Source organism: Clytia hemisphaerica, unplaced genomic scaffold (genome assembly GCF_902728285.1).
Source record: "Clytia hemisphaerica strain Z4C2 unplaced genomic scaffold, Clytia hemisphaerica genome assembly, whole genome shotgun sequence".
Classification (NCBI taxonomy): Eukaryota; Metazoa; Cnidaria; class Hydrozoa; order Leptothecata; family Clytiidae; genus Clytia; species Clytia hemisphaerica.
This window is the reverse complement of record NW_027104166.1, coordinates 1,219,804-1,230,798: the sequence shown is the minus strand read 5'-3', so window position 1 is coordinate 1,230,798 and position 10,995 is coordinate 1,219,804. Positions and strand designations below refer to the sequence as shown.

At 36.3% G+C, this 10,995-nt stretch overlaps 1 protein-coding gene across 2 annotated transcripts; it reads right to left on the bottom strand.

The window, feature by feature from the left end:
* Nucleotides 1–812: 812 nt before the first annotated feature.
* Nucleotides 813–8,275, bottom strand: LOC136814251 (uncharacterized). 2 transcript variants are annotated; one of them, XM_067070767.1, is made up of 7 exons: nucleotides 8,171–8,275; nucleotides 6,948–7,475; nucleotides 5,961–6,619; nucleotides 5,237–5,309; nucleotides 4,292–4,412; nucleotides 2,843–3,003; nucleotides 813–1,930 (listed from the first exon to the last, which is right to left on the bottom strand). In XM_067070767.1, the coding sequence occupies exons 2-7, from the start codon at nucleotides 7,456–7,458 to the stop codon at nucleotides 1,293–1,295; spliced, it is 2,163 nt and encodes a 720-aa protein (XP_066926868.1). In that variant the 5' UTR covers nucleotides 7,459–7,475; nucleotides 8,171–8,275; the 3' UTR covers nucleotides 813–1,292. The 2 variants fall into 2 exon arrangements, with proteins under 2 accessions (XP_066926868.1, XP_066926869.1); XM_067070768.1 differs by having other exon boundaries at nucleotides 6,948–7,465.
* Nucleotides 8,276–10,995: the final 2,720 nt, after the last annotated feature.

Genomic DNA, 10,995 nt, shown 5'->3' with positions numbered 1-10,995 from the left:
TCCAAAGATGATGACACAACAATGTAATCCCAACCAGCAGCAAGCTAATCATGAAGATCTTACTCACACGGTAAAATCACCAGGAATTAATACGATGCAAATAAACATACCAAGAGTTGATATACCACCTCTTGATTTTGGAGAATCTTTATCCCCGGAAAACAGCCCACGTCCACCATCAGCTTCACCTCGGGAATTTCCTATTTTCCACCCTGCGGAATGTGTCCGAAGGCCCCGCCCAACGTTCGTACCACCATTGAATCTTGATCGATTAGATGACGAGGAATCAAGTAGCAGCAGTGGTCGAAAGAAAGCAGCCTGTAGTACAAAGTCCAAAACTCCGTTTGTTGAAGGCGTATCTGAGACGGTTGCAAAACGTCGGAAAAAGAAGGAGCCCACAGACCAGACTACGATTTACCAACAAAACAATGACACCAGGAAACGAGAAACCATGAAACACGAGAATTTGCTTCAGGGTCTACAAAAGAAAACTTCTACAATTAAAATTGCAGATGCTGATAAAACCAATAGCTTAGATCATGAAGCCCAATCCAAAGCAGCCGAAGCTGCATGCTCCAGTACAAATAAGAAACAGTCAAAACTGTCAGCTGCAAGTAGATTTTTACCAAGTTTACCTCGACTAAGTTTAGGAAGCAAACGTAACAAATATTTAAAACGAGACGACGAACCGGATAGTGATACAAATGAACCAAAGCCGCCCTCAAAATCACGTGACGATAAAACCACGAAAAGACGTTCATTTCACCTTCGTCGAAAACAGTAACCATGCAATAAAAACATACGAGAATCGTAAAAATATATAAACGTACTAGAATATTTTCCAATTTTTAATATATAAATTTTAATTTCTGTTATATAATTTTTGATACTTTTTATGAAATATTTAAAAGAGAAACAAAAAAATCTTACCTTTGTATTAATTCTTAGTTTGCGATCTAATATCCCGACCATTTACGGGTGTTATTCCCTAAAAGACCTCGTAATTTTCGGTACAGCCTTCGGATGAATTTTCGCGTGATTTAGTTTTTCAAAATCCTGACCCACGAAAATCTATCTGATTTTAGTACACACTTTTTTTATAAGAATAACTTCTATAAGAATATCAGGGTGATATTTCAGAGTTAGAACAATAGGCCTATTGTTTAGAACAATAGAAAAATAAGAATAATGCTCGCCCTCAGCCAAAGCACACTATTCTTATAAAAAGACAGCGTGTATTAATTTTCGTTTAAATGTTATCGTTGTTTATCATCAGCACTCGTAAAAAAACATTATGACGTAGTCGGCTTTAATTTGAACCAAGTCGTGCTGCGTGCTTCCAATGCGACTTCTATTTCAATTTCAATTCCCTGCGGACCAACACCAATATCATACAGCACATATCCGGCCTCCTGTTCCGACACCAAAGCCTTGTTCCGTATACCGGTATAATACACCGGAACTCCCAGAGTGACGTTCCTTTTTTCAGCGGTTGGATTAAAAACCATTACTAAGGCTTTATCGTCTTCATTTTGCCAATTAACATGCATAAAAGCATCGATATTCTGCATATCCGGTCTCGTAATTCGAATTATATCACTCGTAACTAATGCTCGATATTTCTTGTAGAACGATACCCAATGTTGAACTAGCTCTTTCGTAGCATCACTATCATAGATACGGTTGCCACGGTAACAAGCTGCAACACCTGCACCTAAATACTGAGCAAAAGCGAAATTCAATTCTGCTAGATGTTGTTGAAGCGGTTCAAAAGCCGCTGCTTCTCCGCCGCCATGATAATCTTGGAGTGGCACAAACATCCAGCCAGCGGTTGGCGGTACTGAGTACACACGGTCAAAAACAGTTTGCCGACTGATACCAAGGTCCATCCAACGAGGTAGACTATATTGATTCTCATTGTAACCTAGTCCTGAAAAATGAAAAGAATGGGAACTTTACATCGTCCATAGGTTGGGTAGAATAAACGTCCCCATCCGGTTATTAATTTTCGGACCCCCCCGTTTATTAATTTTCTAGTTTTCTGTTTTTTATTCTTATTCTTTTATTCTTATTTTTATTTTTGAGTTTGCTGTGCAATTTTGTAGAGTCTGTAAAGCCCACCAACATGTTTCTTAGCAATATTTTTATTAATTGGTTTTTGACGCTTTAAAGTTCAAAATTCGATAAAAACATTTTTTTTTAAATTGATAAAAATTTTTTTTCAGCCAACCCCACCGCTTAGAGTACATATATGTAAGATTTTTGTGGTGCCATATTTTTGGAACAGAAAAGGAACTATGACTTTGTCTACCATCATAATATCCTTCCTCTCTAAGGAATGACAGAAAGACTCCTGCTAAGTAAAAGCTTTCTAAGGTACGATTCGTACCCTAATGACAAACATAACAAATGAATGCTGGCACATTGACTTCCAAGGCGTGTTATTGAGGACGATTCGTACCCTAATGACAAACATAACAAATGAATGCTGGTACATTGACTTCCAAGCCTGAAGGCCTAGACTCGAAACTCCTGGATGGGAAATGAAGCCACTTAATTTCCCATCCAGAACGCCTGCGCGTGGTTTTTACACAAACGCCGGATTGAAAGTAAAGTCTATCGCTAGATTTAAAAAAAAATGTCCTCAAAAACAAAGGAACCACTAGATAACAATCTGTCGTCATGATTGCGGCACGTTCTAGGCGCGTTCTGGATGGGAAATAAGTGGCTTCACTTTTTCTTGCCTGAGAAAGGTTAGAGATTCTACTCGAGCCTTTCGGGCTTTAAACTCAATGTGCTGGCAGCCCATTATTTAACAGTGAGGAAGTGCAAAAATAATTACCATTACGATTAGAACCACCATAGTAGTAAGAATCAGGCGAATTGATATAAAAACTTCGTCTTCGAAACTCATTATACATTTTTTCTTGAAGCATATTTTGCTTGTAAACAGAATCACCATATCCTTTGTGGTGCGCATGCGTAGTTGAATGACACGAACCACTAAAAAGTGAGAGAATGGGCTTGAAAACACAGTATATGGGGTTTAAGATTATAACATTTTAAAGGAATTTAATACCCACAACAATAGTCTCTTCGGACATAAAAAATACCCCTGGACAGCGCAATTCTCCGCATGACAAGAGAATTTTCGACCAGTTTTTGCAAACCGCCCCCCCCCCCCCCCAAAAAAAAAAGTCCTTTACATAAGTAGGGTACAGATGTTTCAGACAATATTTTCTCTCCGCGCTAACGAACACTCTTAAAGGGATAACCAGATAAAAAATGAAAATCAACCCAAAGATTCCTTCGACAGTCCTTAGCAAAACTTCTAAATTCTACTTGCTACTTGTTTTTCGAAGTCAAGATACCCGGGGGGGGGGGGGCTGGCACTCCAGGTAAGTGACCTACCGGACATGCAGCCCTTAAGGGTAGGCTTTTTGGACTTTGGAAAGTGCACTGTAGGGGTCGATTAGTGAGCAAGTGGGAAAAAATGCACTGTAAGGGTGTAAAATTTGGAAAAATACCAAATTCTGAGGTAAAATTTGAGGAATTTCAAAAGATTTTGCCCTGAAAAGGGTAGAAAAATTAGAAAAATTGCACTGTAAGGGTAGATTTTCAGCCAAATTTTTCCTGTACTGTAAGGGTCCGATTTTAGAGTTCTGGTTTTTGGCCGAACGTACGGTCATTTTCAAAATTGAGTGCCCCCCCCCCCCGGGTCAAGATATTTAGCTTTGTAATTCTTATTTCTTAGTTGTTCTGCTTAGAAATAATAGAATTTCAACTTGAGGTACGTGTGAGAAAATCTAAGATTTGAAATCGCCATATTTTATTCAGAATACGTTAATTCTTGCAAATATTTGGTGGTCTTCATCTGCGACATTTACTTTCGCGAGTTTGACAAAAAAATCTTTCGCGAGCATAGACTTTCGCGGAAGGGGTATATTTCTAGTAGAAAATTCAAGTTTCCGGTGCATGAAACCAGTGTTTTGATCGTTCAAATATACTCGAACCAGAACAGACGCTCTTTTGCATAATATCTGCACTAAATCTTACCCTTGTTATCATCAAAGAGGAGAGTTTAAGTAGATTTTCTTTTCAGATTTCTTTTCGCGAGCATAAACTTTTGCGAATTACACTCTCAAGAATTTTCAAAGATATTTACTTTCGCAAAAAGGGCTAAAATTTGCGAAAATCGCGAAAGTTTCTGCTCGCGAAAGTTTGTAAGCCTAAAGTAATCTTTGAGCTAAATTTCACTTCTTTTCGGGTTATCCCTTTAAATTCAACTCACCCTCCATAAGGGCCATCAGTCTCTACCATGGTCATATTGGTTTTAGTCATGAAATTCAACAACTTCCCGTATATTGTTTCATACCATTCAGAAGCTAAACATGCATTCCCTCCAGGGTTACCTAAGAGAAGAGCATCGATGTCTGGGAATGCGAAAGAGGACATTTGGTCATCAATAAGAACTAAGATGAGATGTTAGGGAGCGGTCATTAAGTATGGAACTTGGTAGGGTGGAAGATATTTGGGTAGGGTATGGAAATTTTACTCTTTTTTTTGGTAGGGTATGGAAAAAAGATTGTAAGTTTGGGTAGGGTATGAAATCTTTTGACAACCAATATCTCGTTGAAATACGACGAGTTGGAAAGACGTTTTCAGATAGTTTAAAAAACCTTGTTGTTCTTGTTTAACATTTCTCATAGAATATATTCATACTCTTTCATGGATTTGCACTAACTTTTAATAAAGGGAAATTTGAAAATGTTAACCCACTTTTTATGGAACGAGACAGATGATGTGAAATTTTTTGGATACAACAATTTTGTTCTTGTAGACACCACTTTTGCGTCGGTATTTCATGTACTCATAAACCTCGTTGGTAGGGTATAAAAGTTTTACCTCTTTTTTTGTCAGGGTAAGAAATTTTTTGCGAATTTTTGTCAGGGTATATAATTGAAAGTCCCCCTAAAAAATATCTTCCACCCAGGTATGTGCTATACTTAATGACCGCTCCCTTATATTGAAGTTCAGATTATAGTTGATTACCTAAAGTCGAGCAAAATAAAACATTAAACAAAAGAATATATCTCATTTTCATCGGTGAAAAAAATAATTTCAAAAGAATGCATATGTTTTTCCAAATAACTGAACGTTCTCGGGTTTTTCTCAGACAATAAATTATGTTGCCGACAAATTAAAATCTAAACTAACGAATGAATAAGAGCCAAACCTTGAGCATCAGTAGCACGCATTTCTTTCGGTAAATCACCACGATCCAAAACGATCAAATCGTAACCTCCAACCTAATACATAGATGCAGAAAAAACATTAATATCTATTTGATAGCAGGAGCAGAAAATATACCAACATTGGTCATGAATTTACAAGGAAATATAGAACGCCATGGTTAAAATTCTTAGTCTATAAGAATGCCAATGTAAAGATTCTGACATCATTGCTTCCTGGTAAAGTCGAACCCAGTCGCCTAGCGCTTTCAAGGTTGATAATAAACCGGGGTCCACTGAAAGCTTTTTCTAAAGATTGGATGGTGATTTTTTTTATCTGGATCTTAAGCTCTAGTTTAGACGGCCGACTTTCTGCCCTGCCTATTCTAATTGTTAGAGTAGGCAGAAAGTGGACACATAGTTGGCTGTTAAAATTTATGCTTGGAAAAGTTTGAATAAGTCAGAATAAGTCTCCCCCAATGAATATTGTGTAAATATCCCAGTCCCAGACAAACCTGAAGAGTCCTGATCCCTATAAATCATAGTATAGTTCATTGAGTTAATGTTTTCTAATTCATAATATACACCACTGCAATGTCTTCTGACATACATCACAGACCCAATAGGTGATTGGTTGTAAGTGACGTAAAATCAGAGATATGAATGAATAGAGATATCCTGAATAGTGAGCGTTAAGAAGCTTTCGAGAGAAAAAAAATACAAACCTACCTCCATTCCTTTACTGTTAGCGTACGCTACATCTTTACGAACACCATCCAAATAAGTTTCGTTCTCCTCCTCCATATAAAGGCCACTCCCAAAACTATAGATAATCATTTCAAACCCCACTTCAGCTAATTGGTCAACAGTCGCGCGAAACTGTTCACTTCTCGAGTCAGTCATGTGAAAAAAAATCGGATTCTCTTGAACATGAGGTGCCAAAAGCTTCAAAAGTCGATTCTTAGATAGCGATTTTCGTGTAGGATCTTCAGAGCAGTGTATAAGTTCGTTCACTTTAAATGATGTGTAACCGTCTTTCCCAACGCTTACCACTGGTACTGGCACACTATTAGAGACGTTAAGTAACGGCTGAAAAGAGCCAGCGACTTGGGCTTGAGCTGGATCTTGGAGCCAGGTTACTAAGCCACCGTAGGGTCGATTAAGATCAATATACAACCAATCATATGCATTATCAGCACCATCAGGTTTGAACGTGTATCCATCCCAGGTTGAAATTTTTGAGAATGGTTGATTGACAGCTAAAAGCTCAATCGAAACTAAAGTACACGTGACTTGGTCCCAGACCTTTTGGTCGGCTTGGACGGATACCCATTTGGACATTGCTGGTATACCATCATATATTTGGTAATGAATTGTGACAGTAATACCTAGAGTGGTGAAAACAACAAATGTTACAGCCAGCAATCATTCCTTGAAGGGAAACCCCTCACGCTCGCACTCGAAAATCTCGAAATTCTTCTCTAATTTGAAAAGAAATAGTATGTCTATTGAATATCGAATTTAAGAGAGTCTAACGCATTGCTGTATTGTTTTTTTTTAATAAGTTAAAGAATAAACCCATAGAAAAACATCTCCAAAGAAACACATATAAAGTATATCTTCTTCGTTTAGACTCTAAAATGCATACTACGATTTTGACTGTCAAAATTGAGGAAAATTGAGGAAAATAATCAGATAAGTCAACAGCTACTTTACCTTGATGTGTGGTAGGGGCGGACTGGGGCGCTTTGAAAATCACATCTACTCTAACGCCCTTGGGTGGCCAATGGATATTGGGCGGTGCACCCCTCAAAGGAGTGTAAGGAAAATCAACTTCGATCGGATGAGTCCTGTGGCCGGCATACTGGAAACTGGCAGGATCATGTCCAATCGTTTCGGAAAGTTCTGTTCGGTTCAAATAACCACGTGACATTTTTGTTATCACGTGACCAATATTATACATGACGTCATCGAGTTTGAGAACAGCTTCAGGACTTAAAGCTCGTAATAAAGACGTTGATTTCTCATGAGAGTAATAATCGATTGTTGTAAACCCAGGGCTTGTAGAAAAGGTTCTACTGATTAGCCCATTGGTCAATGTATAGCTACCATCTTCGTTTTTCAGCCAATCAGAAGGGGTAGTGATGTCATTGATAAGCCAGTCTTTTGTTCGGCAAAATACACATGGAATAAAGACCATAAGACATAAGAGTGGTAAAAGTCGCATAATTTTTCTATGAAAATCTAAACAAAAATAATTGAAAGAAAATCATAAGTTTGATAAGAGATGGCGAACAAACCTGAGTACAGGAACAGCCGAAAGAAACCGGGTTTTTTGCCACTTGCTCCAAATTAAAACAATTAAACTAATGGTAAATCCCTTGTGCTTTTGGCGTTTTTTATAAAAGGATTACGCAATGAATATTTTAAAAACCTCTTAGTTTTAATAACTATACTTTGATTTTGATGAAAGATTTCGATCAAACTGGCTAGATTAAAGCATCGAGCTACATTACAACCATTTATAACAACAACGTTCAGACAAGCTAAAAGCATGCATTGCTATTATTCCCGTGTGCAAAACTACTTACATAAACAAACAGTTTACAATTTCTAGTATCAAATTAACAGCAATGCTACAACTAGCTACAAAAACCTGTTACACCACGGTACATTTTGACGCTAAGTTTATTCAAAAATGGTAGAAAAAAGATAAAAATAGGACTTCAGAACCTTTTTTAAAAGGCGTCCAAAAATTAGCAATGAAAACATTACGTAATCATTCCAAAAAAATTACATAATCATTACAACCAATAATGATTGAAATTGATCGCAAAGAAATTGACGCGTTCAGGTTATTCTGACGCTAACATGTAATGCTTTTGGAGTCATTACCAAATATTTTCGCCGCTAAACATACCCAAACCTAAAAAACATACCTTTGATATCGCCTCACATAGACCTTAGATTCATTCTGCTTGAAGCATCAGAGACACTTTTGGGATGGATGAATTTGCGTCAGTTGTTTTGACTTTATTTCTAACGATTCTAAAATAAAATTCAGAAAATAATATAAGAAATCACCATTAGTGTTGTCAGACAATTTCACGACGCTTTTTCAAAAGAAAAACTTTTCTCTCGAGAGTTTTTGAATACAAAGAATGTTGGCAGTACAATTCAGCTACAGAGAACGAAAATTAATATCACGATATAAAATCCAAATAAAAATGGAAACGTAACAAAAGAAAATCCTATTCGGATAGAGTGGGCTTAACCTTAACGTTTAATGTGTACGTTAATGAAGAGTACTGAGGGTATTACAGTAGAAGTTTTAAAATTTTTCTGATTGAAATATAAATTATGTGAGAAATAACAATTTGAAATTAAGTTTGAAAACCATTTCGTTCCCTAAACAGTATAAATAACTACAAGAACAAAAATAACATTTTTCGACATGAAAAGTCCAAAATTAGATTCATCCAGATTCATCATATACAGTGTGTCCCAAAAAAAGCGGAAAAATCTTTTAATAAATAAAATCCTAATTATAATCATAATTTAAGCAAAATCTTATGACTTGTATACTCAATATTTCAATCCCAAAAACCTATGTTCATCTTGGGAATTGGATCTTTGGATTTATCAGAGGATTGTTATCTTATATCAATTATTCTAAGCCCAGTTTAGATATTGAGTTTTGAGGATTTTAATCCATATGAAAATTTGTCCGCTTTTTTTGGGACACTGTGAATTGCTGTTAGATGGAATCTGAGGTCTTTAAGAATGAGACTCAAGCCGATATTTCCGTATAAATTCAAATATCTTTGTAATACATCGAACCGATGGCGTTCTAAATCTAAGGTTGAAATTGAAGGGACTTTAAAAATATTATTAATCTAATCCTTAAAAATTTATTGCAAATTTATTTTGATATAATTTCCCCTCTCTGATAGCTCCAGAAAGCAGAATTCTACGTTTCCCCTCTCTTTCTTCATGCAACAATGCAGCGTCTTCAAAAATAGGCACCTAGGATTTCTGACACTAATTCACCGCCTTAGATTTAGAACGCCATGACCGAACCCCTTTTTAAATGTGAGAGCATTAGCATACAACTTCCAACAGTGCCAGACAGTTTCATGAAGTATAAAAAGAAGCATAACCCAAAAATAAACATTTCCTTGGATTTTTAAATAAAAAACAACAAGAAAATAGATTCAATGTTGTAGGAATATTTCGACGATCTTTATGTCATCATTTTCAACCACAATATCACAAACACGTGGTCGATCGAAATATTTCTACAACATCGACTCTATTTTCTTTATTTTCTTGTTATTTTTAGGTTATGCTTCTTCTTATACAGCATACAACTAACATGGAACATTCAAAGGTTTCAGTTAAATTGTCCCTAGGGACATGTTTTTTAATTGTTTCGTTTTTGGCATTTTCAAAGAAGCTAAATTTTGATTGGGGCAACTTGGAGGTCCGAAGTTTTCACAGGATGTTAGTAGTAATGATAGGACCCAAAAAAGTTCTTTTCCCAAAATTCTAGCTGTTGTAGGAGCCAGTTAGGAGCAAATTTTAGCATTTGTATGTGTTTCGGAAAATGATCTAAATCAGAGCTAAAAACCCAGGAAGTTGTCTATCTGACCAATGATTCTCGTAGAGGGATGGCAACTAAAGCAGCCTATTGTTAAAAGGCCCACATTTTCCTATTGTGGGGCCCTTTTTAGAGCACTTTTTTAGCACCTATTTCCCCATTGACAATAAGTGCCAAAACACCAAAGTAAAAGGCTTGATTGGGTATAAGACTTCCATAACTTCTTTTGAAATAGTTGAATAATCAAGTTATTAACACCAATATAACACTTGAGCTGTTAAAGGGCCCGTTTGGAGCTAAATTTAGCATCTTTCCACTAAAAATACTGTCTTAAGTCTCATGTTAAAACTCAGAGTTAAAACTCTACCCTTCCAACCTACTTTAGAGCACTTACAAATCGATTGTGGTTCAAAAACTTCCCGGTGGATTTCCCTTTTTTCTCAAATATTATGACCTTGATTGTAGTATGTTTCTAAACACCTAATTAAAAGGCTGGAGTGGGTGTAAAACCTTCATAACTTCCTTTGAAGTAGTTTAATAATCAAGTTATTAACACCAATAAAACATTTGAGCTGTTAAAGGGCCCGTTTGGAGCTAAATTTAGCATTTTCCACTGGAAATACTGCAATTTATTCTGCTTCTCTTACTAAAATTAACATTACACCTAGTCTAATTTTTGCTAAATTCAGCTCAATTCGAGACCTAGGAACATAAAATAACCTCATGAAGTTCTGTTCAATTGTGTATCAAACATTAATGATGACTTATTTGATGTTCAAAACCTTTTCAGGGTCCAGAATCGAGCAAATATTTAACATTTTCCGTTAAAATGCTAAAATACTGCTCGTTTTTGGTGGATGATCCAATCATCAAATAGCGCCTAAATGAGCTATGAAATAATTAACAATAACCTTCGGGTTTTCAATTTTTAGCCTTCAAGAACTCTAAGTCCAGTCAATGCTAAATTTTTGCTCATAAAAGGACCCTGGAATGCTTTATATCGGCCAAATTTGGTTTTTCTATCTTTTTGAATGCTTCAAGTATGCATAATATCAATATCATAGTTCTTTTGTGTTTATCTTAACTGTGCTGGTGGATTAAAAAAAAGCCACACCCAATGCTAAAAACATGCTCATAATGGGACCATACAACCATTTTTAGTGA

Excerpts from the sequence above, each read along its gene's own strand:
- LOC136814251 (XM_067070767.1), bottom strand. The coding sequence starts at position 7,458 with ATGCGACTTTTACCACTCTTATGTCTTATGGTCTTTATTCCATGTGTA. Across the intron at positions 5,310-5,960 it reads CTAACAGTAAAGGAATGGAG|GTTGGAGGTTACGATTTGAT; the intron begins GTAGGTTTGTAT and ends TCTATGTATTAG. Across the intron at positions 1,931-2,842 it reads TGGTGGTTCTAATCGTAATG|GACTAGGTTACAATGAGAAT; the intron begins GTAATTATTTTT and ends TTCATTTTTCAG.